Here is a 9,331-nt window from a genome sequence, read left to right on the forward strand (position 1 = left end):
CTGGCGTCCCATCCCAAAGGGCTGTCAGTGTGAAACGTCGCGTCTGGCACTAACGCTCTCCATCACTGATCCCCAAACCTAACAGAGCTGATGGTTCACCAACTGCAGGCATGCAAGAGACACCGTGGACATCCAGAGACATGCAGGCATGGAAGCACTTGACAGAGATGACAGGTTTGAGGAGGCTTTGAGCAGAATCAGCAACAGATGAGCCACGTGACTCTTGGTACACCTTCACCTGATTATTGCTTTGAATCTCTGTTGCTCATCAGACAGAGTAGCAATCATTACTGCAGGACTCATCGCTGCAGTATTGTTATTATATAACATTATAATATTTTAAGCCTATAAATTGATAAACGTAATCATTATTGAGTCAATTTACCACGCACGCCGCACTTTAATAAAAGCATGATTTAACGTCACATAGGCCTACTGTACGTTGGATATTAGTAAATCAAGTCTCTGAGTGGAGCTTCAGCATGTTCAACAGTTATGTAACATATTCTATGTTTATTTTGCACGCACTTCCATCAGCGGGAGATAAGGATTAGAGAGCGTGGCTGAGGAGAGAGGGATGAATGTGCCGAGCAATCCAGCAAAGCTTTCGCACTCCCTTTTCAGATTTTGACTGCAAACCCATTGCTTCATCCATCCGTCATCCAACTTGTTTATTCAGTAAATGTTTTTCTCGATATCTGGACCTGCTGTTCGTTTGGCTGCTCCTCGTGTTGCGTGTGTCTAACTTTTAAGGCCACACGTACCATTTCTTTCTCATAAAGATGAATGTGTGTCTTTGTGTGTTTGCTGTTCTTTTGCAGCCTTTCAAGAAAACTTTTAGATATGGACAAACAAAACAAACAAACAAACAAATGGACAACAAAGCGAAGATGAGCCCTGACAACATCACTGTTAGTGGCAGAAAATCTCATAAACCTCCTCTTGTTGTCTCTTTTGTTAGCCTCTTTGTTTTTAAAGTATATTTTGTTTGTATATAACAGGAAGTTGCAGGGAGCATGACGTCTTGCAAAAGGTTAATTCAGGCGTGAATAGCAACTTGTTATTCCAGCTCTTAAAGTGGTTTTGAGCTCTTAAACTTTAAAGACACACCTGCCATTTTCGCTGATGCGAGAAATCCAGGATCTCTGTGATGACTGTGTCAGTGGAGTCCTTCTTGAATGTGATAAAGAAAGACAGCAAGAAGGTGACTGCAGCTGTCGCATCAGGCTTTCCTTCCACACAGCAGTTTGCAAGCAGGTGCTGGACGTTGGTCTCAGCACATATAGCCCATTCTGGTGTAAAAACTGAGAGCACACACACATGCATACACAAGTCCACATCCAGCACATGAGCTGTAAATCCAAGAGATTATTTTTGCTGTGCAACAAAATCTCAGATAAGCACCCGGGGCCATTCAGGCTCTGGATATCCCCCTCTTGTGCAAATCTGCTCCATCATCCCTCCTCTCCAAACCTTGGCCTGCTGTCTGCACTGATGCTCCACACCAGCCAGCAAGCAGCAGATGGATCCAGAGAGAAAGACACACAGTCGTGGTGACAGCAGGATTTATTTAGAGTTCACCTCTGGACCGCATTCTTGGTAGATGGTGGGTGGTATATGGCAAAAAGAAATTCAGCAAAGTGCTAATGAAATGGAGAAACTGTGGATGAGGAGACAATATTTACAGAGGTCACATTTCTTAAAAAAGTATAAAGTGAACATAGTGGTGAGACAAACAGTGGAGAAACACACCTGTTTAACGTCTGAGTCTAAAATGTCCTCATAAACACCCTTAATGTGTCTGTCTGGAGTCATTACCCTCAGTAGCATGGAAAGACTGACAACACAGACAGACACTGTTCAGAGGAGTCAAGATCATGAATGATTTACCTGAGGAGCACAGGCATAAAGCCAGGAAGAACACCTTCATTAATTTATAAGTTAGACGTACAGATAACCCAACGAGTGATTCATTAAGAACAGTGCCCTTATATTAAAAAGGAAAGTCAAAAGAGGGATTTTTATTTTTTAAAAAAAGACTTTTCAAAAAGTTTCTATCCCTTTCTAGTCAAACCTAAAAAGCAAATCCTCCACAGTCAAACGCGTCAAAGTCAGAGTCTCCTTCAAAGTCGAAGCTGTTGAAGTGTGGGGAGTCCACGTCCTGGCTGCAGGCGTGGAAGGAGCCTCCTGTGGGCAGCTCGGAGAAGCCCCCTGCTCCGTGGGCGATCTCCGGGGCTCTGCTGGCGAGGGGAGACGACGGGGAGCAGGAGTTGAGGTAGCCCAGAGCAGAGGAGGCTGCTGCGCCTCCCATCAGCAGACACACCGCCCTCACCGCCCGGGCATCGCTGCTATTGCCGTGGCGAAGACAATCTGATACACGATGAGGGGGGGCCACAGAAACGCTACGCAGAGGTCGTCGTGGTCCGTTGGCTGCAGAAGAAATCCAAAAAATTATATCAATACATACAATAACATGGATGGCTGTTTTCATTAAATACAAGAGTTTTCCAGGATTCCTCTGTTTGGGGGGGGGGGGTCAAGGAGCACCAAACCATCACTTCATGAGGGCCTGGACCCTGTATAAACACCATGTCAGCCATGTGTATTCAGCAGTTCATAAAAAAAACTAATGAGGCTTGAATTGTTGTCACTGAGCCCTCTCAGCCACCGTACTACACGCCCTGATGCAGCTTTAACCTGTAAGTAACAACATTCTGTCAGGTAACTACAGGCGACGTGATAGCGGACCTTGGTTCTGGCCTCTTTCCCTGAAGGATCCTCCCCGCTCAGTGACTCGAGACAGAGGAGGAGTGCCCTCTCCAACCCTCGGTGACCCGGGGTCTTTATCGCTGGAGGAATCAGGCAGGGGGTCTCTGTCGGTGATGCAGGGGGTGATGCTGCGCTGTCTGTGAAGGGTCACGGGTGACATGACACCCTAGAAAATAAGACAATCACTGGGTGATTATATCATTTTCAGACATTATTAGAAAAGTTTGAACACACACACCAGAAATCAGAGGTGAGGCATTGACTGAAGCAACAACAGGACCAGACTAAGGCCCAAACTGCTGACTCACCTCTCTGACTTTCCTGATCAAATTCAGCCACAGACTGTGAAAGACAAAAAAAAAGTCATTATATTTGAACCAGATCCCTGTTTGTAGATATTTATAACCAGAGAGAGTGCAGTATTGAGCCATGCCGGGTGGTAAGTGGGACAAACAAGACCGACATTCCAGCCTTCTGTGTCAATATGTCACCATGTGGAGATAACAGCTGATAATGAGTGGGGCAAAGGACTCCACTCTGTGTGTGTGTGTGTGTGTGTGTGTGTGTGTGTGTGTGTGTGTGTGTGTGGTGGTGGTGGGGACCTACTTGCAGTCATCAGGGTTGTCAGTGAGAAGCAGCAGGAACTTGTTCTGCGGCAGGATGAGGGCGAAGCAGCAGTCCCTCCTGCCCCCTGGAGGCAACTTGGGCAGGTCGAGGATTTCTCGTCCCTCCGCGATCGACTCACAGCTTGTCTGTAGTGCGACCACCTGGTCAGGGGGGGACTCTGCATCGCGGCACACCAACAGGTTTCCCTCCAAGGTCAGCACAAGGTACCTCTCCTTCCACTGCTTGAACATGAAACCCCCTGCAGAAGAAAAAGACACAGCATGCAGCAGGTGGAGGCCAGTATTTGATGCACTGTCACAGAAGTTTAACTATATGAAAACAGATGTGAAAATCTGGACAGAGGAAGTTTTTTCAACAAGGACAAAGATGGCAATATGTCTAATTTGGTATAAGATGAATAAAAAATTTGACTCGATGAAGAAAAGTCAAGCGATCACCGTGGACGTCTGAACCAAACACCATCCAACAGTTGTTGAGGTTCACCAAAGTGATGAAGCAACTGACAGACGGACCAACACGGAGCTGCTAGCGTCGCTAAAATCTATCAGTCACCTTTAGCCTTTGCTGTCATTCATTCTTGTTTAGCATGAAAAACAGCTGCCCTGTAAAAGAGACTGTCTTCAGCTACCGTCTGTTCTATTCAGTCCCTCGTGAGGAGCATCTTTACCAGGACATCAGTGACATTTCAACTAAGGGCTTTTCAAAAAGAACAGGAGAAATGTAAAGTGGACATAGACAGTAAGACCATGATGTTCAAAACAGCGTTAAAATGTGAAAGTTATATGTAAAAATCTCAATGTAAAGCTCCTTGTTCCTGCAATCAGCCATCTGGGGACACTCTGTAAGCAATGACACGCTGTTTCCAACCTTTCTCTCATAAACAGGGTTTAAGTGTCGCGTCAGCTCATATCTGTTAAAGTGAACTTTTAACCTGTTGAACCGTCTCTTTTTGGAACACGCTGTGAGTTTCTGGGGCAGGACGCACATGATGCCGTGAGATTTCAAGTGTCCCAGACAGCCGTCCATCGGGTAATAATGATAATCGATGGAGGGTACATGTTGATAGAAGACCTGCTCTATTTCTCCACGCAGAGGATTAAAGATGAACAGGTGGATTTTGCAAAAGATAGATAGATAGATAGATAGATAGATAGATAGATAGATAGATAGAATTTGACATGAATAAACATTAACGTCGAGGTATTTACTACCTTGATCCACAGCTAAGACAGAAAGAAAACAGCAAATTAAATCTGAACTGCTGGTGTTTCCTGGTCTTCTGCCTCAGTCCCTCGAGCCATTATGACGCCATTATCAAATGAAATTGAGGGAGATATAAAACAGATGTAACATCAGCACAGAGACATGAGACACTGGCTGAGTCCTGAATCCAGACTTGGCTTTGAGAGCGAACATCTCGTCATTCTGTAAAAACACATCTGGGAACGGTTACATCACACAGAGTGGCTCTCAGATTGATATCACTGATTTTTGAATTGGAGTGCTGATCTGAGACACCATACTTATTCATTCATCAAGTCCACGGCCTTACGAGCTCTTCTTGTCTGATATGAATGAAACAAAAACTGATGAGTCCTTGTGGCCAATGTAATAACTTCAAAAAGTATTATTATTTTAATGAATTTGGCTTCACACCATAGTTTTAATAGCAGTTTTAGATCAAAACTCTCCAATTAAAGACGTCAACTCTGATTAAAAACAACACTGCAAACTCAGAAGTCAGGCAGAAACTGCGGTCAACCATAGCAAACAGAGTTCACTGAAGTCAAATATGACCTTGAGCTGTGACACACAGAGGGAGCACAAACATGAAACCAACAACAATCAGACAGAAACAGTCGATCAATCGGCCATTTCAGGGAGGCGGAGAAGCGCACGCAGACGAAGGAAGCCAAGCAGGCCTACCGTATTTCCTGAGGAAGCCTCGATGGACGCCTGCTGTGCTCATGCCTGTGGTCATCACAGCTACAGGGACTGAAATGAGAGGCAGAGCTTTTGATGCTGGAAAATAGGGTAAGAGAGAGAGAGAGAGAGAGAGAGAGAGAGAGAGAGAGAGAATAATCCCCACTATTTAGGCCTTCTTTCCTTAAAGCCATGCTGTTGTGAGTGGAATTGGAGCCATCCCCACTTATGCACACACTAACATCATACGAGGCCCAAATAATCACAATAGTAATGCATAAATCCCGCCAGTAGCATCCTGTGATTTTCATCGCGTCCATCACGTCATGCTGCATTTTCCCACACACACACACACACACACACACACACACACACACACACACACACACACAGACTTAAGCCTCTATTTGCAGACCTCACAACATATGGCCGACTCACAATAGCTTATCATTACGCTGCCATCAAACCTGTTTCTCAGCGTATCTCAGTGCCCTTGGATGGCTTCCGAACCAGGGTTTGAGCCTCCTGCTCAAGCAGATTAAAACAGAGGGATTATTATTCTTGCACAGCTGGAAGCCTGTTGTTGCAGTGCCGTGGATAGGCCCAACCAAGATTTTAATCTGCCCAGACGTGGGATATGTGCCCCTCTCCAAGCAGCAACCTCCAAGATATTAACTGTTTTTCATCGTCACATTACTCAAGTGGGATTAAACGCGAGTCACTGTAGCACCCTGTGCTCGCTTATCACGGTCAGAATAACATTATGTAACAACAGGGATCGAGGAGAGACGCCATCACGCCACAATCAAACAGATCCGATGTCCACAGACAACTGAGGAGTAAGTGGTGGCGGCCTAAAGAGAAAGATGACAGTTTATTTATCCTGTGGGGAAATTAAGTACAGGAAGGATTCAGAAGGAGATTACAAATAGAATTAAGTCAGCAAAGGCAAAAGGCTTAACGATGTACACATGATGACCACGTCTACGGCGTAAATCAGAGGTCCAGCCACAGCAGCCCTTTCTCAACACACTGTTCAGACTCACATAACGATGGGAAGATTTGGGATTGAGCCCCTGCAGAGTCAAGAGATCTAAAAGAAAGAAAACAGCTTGATACGCAACAAATCTTTTCCAAAAACAGTTAAAGAGAAATTATCTGAACGACGGCAGCGACATGCCAAAACTTTCGTTTGAAGCCTCTGAGTGCTTTGAGTGACTCTGAGAGTTCATTCCCTCTGACAATTGGTTAATCATAAACAGATAGTTATTAAAAGCAAGTTGCTGATGGAAAAGCACGTTCTTATTTTTCCATCTGACAGATCTGCGCTATCTGCTCTCCATGCATCTATAAATGAAAGCAGATGTTCAAAATCAAGGAGTGTCAGACTCTAGTGAAGGTTGGGCTCATCAGGCATCTTCTCCACTGAGTTGCTGCTGGTGTGTTCACTGTCACTGGTTAACATGAACGCTCAAACTGGCCCCTGTTGGACCCATCCCAGAGTAACAAAGAGAACTCAACTATGAAGTAATGTTCTCCGGTCATTTAGCACAGTTTTAGCCAAGTCTATGTTAGTATTTTAGCACTGGTTTTGTCCACCACCTCTGGAGAATGTCTGTCTCTCATTGCTTGGCTTGTCTTCAACAGACACTCGTTTACGTTGACATCCATTTGGCAGACTGGGTTGATAATGCTATATCACTAAGTAGATAAATACAAATATCTCCTTTTTGGTGGATGGGTTTTTTCTCAAAGGAGAACATACGGCAGACGGTTTGACTAACGCTGTGATGCTTCTGGCTGCATCAAAACTGGACCTGCTGTACGTTCCAGCAGTGTAAAATCCTGGAGTGATTTAATGGAAATAACGGGGGACAAAATTCACAGCCTTTCTGTGCAAAAATGCATTCCAGCATGGTTCAGCCAAAGCTAATATGGGGCTTTAGCAGTGCGTGTTAGACAAGCCAAGTCATATTAGGAACAAATTCCAGCCTTGTGTTTTATGCTAGAAACATTAAACAAATTATAACCCTCATACCAGCTTCGTCTCAACTTCAGAAGTCATTTTCTCTCAGAGGACGGACTGTGGATTTTGTCCCACATAGCTTGAAGAAGGATCTCTTTGGGTCCTTTATAGACAGGAGGAACAATTGCAGTGAAATTAATTAATAAACAGAACTTGACATCACGCCCCAAATTTGCTGTATATCTGTTAATCACTGTCATTACTAACACTGTATAATAGCCTCCCGTGCAGTATGAGGACTTTGCATTTGTGGCCAGCAGGAGGCAGGAGAGCCTCTGTAAACTTCAGGCTGTCATGTGTCATCTTTGTCTCTGTGATGTATCAACAGGTTGGGGGAAGCGGCTCCTCTGGCTGCATCCAGTCTGCAGAGAGGAGATGAAGGAGAAGAGGTTAGCTCATTGTTAGCGTGCCCGGGTGGCCCTGCAGCTGGGAGAGCAGTAGGAAGGTGTTTCCCACGTCACGCAGCCAACAGGGACGCTCTTTCAAGACGAACAGGTTGTTTTGTTCGGCGGGCAGTGGAGACTAACGCCGGCACTGCAGTCTGCCTGTGGGAGAGAACATAATAACTGGTGTCCATATATTTTTTATTTGTTGGTATGAGTGGATTTATAACTGGAAGCATGTGATCTCAACTCTGTTAATCCACTTTAGCCTCATCTAGAAATCCCTAAGTCTTTAAGTCTTTGTGTTGGGTGAATCAGGTTTGCTGGATTCTGGTGTGGCTCAAACCTAAACACAGAGTCCCGTGGAGCTGAAGCCCATCCCCCTCAAAACCCAAACATTCACTCCTTCCAGGCCCATCCAGCCCCAAAACTTTGTCTTTTTGAGTAGAACACCCCTCTTTCTTGTACAGGACCCCCTCAGTGACCCTCTTCCCTCCCTCCCCGTCTCTCTCTCTGTGCTTCTATCTGGGAGCAGTGAGAGCACCATTGCTCAAGCTCCTATTGAAAAGACAGCATATACAATGGGGTCTTTCTCAGTCCCTCTCTGTCTCCATTAAAGACCCTGGGAACACAACACTGTCCACAGAGCCACTCTTAAAGGGCCAGTGGGACCCAGGTCCTCACAACCTGAGTCCCAGCACCTCCCATCATCTTCATGGGAAAATGAAAAACAGGAATCTACGCAGCAAATCAATTATTCATGAATGCTATGTGAACTCTGCAGCATCACCTCAGACATCACTCTGTGTGCAACGACACAACAAGCCCCTGCCTGATGGCAATCAGGGACAGCAGCATGTATTTAGACTACAGCTGATAATGTTTCGACCTGTTTTGGCTGAAACGGTGAGTTCAGACAAATTCTCAGACATCCTGATGACATAATCCCGGTTTTGGGGAGTTGTTAATAAACACTAACAGAATACTGTTACTTTGCTTTAATACATTTTTTTTTTGTCTCTTTCCTTTTTCCCAGCCTCCATCAGCTTTCATTCTGTAAATAAAACATGAATCTGCCTGATAAATAAAGGTCGACCATTTTTTTTAAATTGTTAGCAGCAAGTTAATAAATTAAAACTGCAAAGTGACTTGACATATTGAGTTTACAGGCCAAGTTATTAAGCCAGTAAATGGAGGAGCCGTTTGATTTTACCGATTTAATCTTCTTAACTTAATCTTTTTACACCACACAAACTAGCCGAGTGAAATCTTGTGAAATCAAGTATGGAGAGCAGCAGACAGTTTACAGCATGCTGCTAAAATTAAAGGCAGTCTAATGCGTCCCTCTAAATAATGTGAGTAAACACACTCAATTATACTCTGCATGGACAAAAAAAGCCATCGATCATGCTGCAGATCCACACATGGGCAGTGCACAGGTCTGTGTTTGCGGCAGACTGACCTTCTTTCAGCCGGGAAACTGGTGATTTACTGGGCTATTTACAAGTTCTGGGGATCCGTGTGTAATTAAAAAGCGAATGGGGGATTGTGTTGAGACAATCAGCATGCCGCAGGGTTTCTCACATCCTCTGAGAAAAGGAGG

General features: G+C 44.8%; 1 protein-coding gene across 1 annotated transcript; it reads right to left on the bottom strand.

The window, feature by feature from the left end:
* Positions 1–1,548: 1,548 nt before the first annotated feature.
* Positions 1,549–5,382, bottom strand: LOC143323038 (uncharacterized). The gene is made up of 5 exons (XM_076734595.1): positions 5,323–5,382; positions 3,376–3,634; positions 3,078–3,111; positions 2,749–2,935; positions 1,549–2,430 (listed from the first exon to the last, which is right to left on the bottom strand). Exons 1-5 carry the CDS (start codon positions 5,375–5,377, stop codon positions 2,075–2,077), a joined length of 891 nt encoding a protein of 296 aa, XP_076590710.1. The 5' UTR covers positions 5,378–5,382; the 3' UTR covers positions 1,549–2,074.
* Positions 5,383–9,331: the final 3,949 nt, after the last annotated feature.

Source organism: Chaetodon auriga, chromosome 7 (genome assembly GCF_051107435.1).
Source record: "Chaetodon auriga isolate fChaAug3 chromosome 7, fChaAug3.hap1, whole genome shotgun sequence".
NCBI lineage: Eukaryota > Metazoa > Chordata > Actinopteri > Chaetodontiformes > Chaetodontidae > Chaetodon > Chaetodon auriga.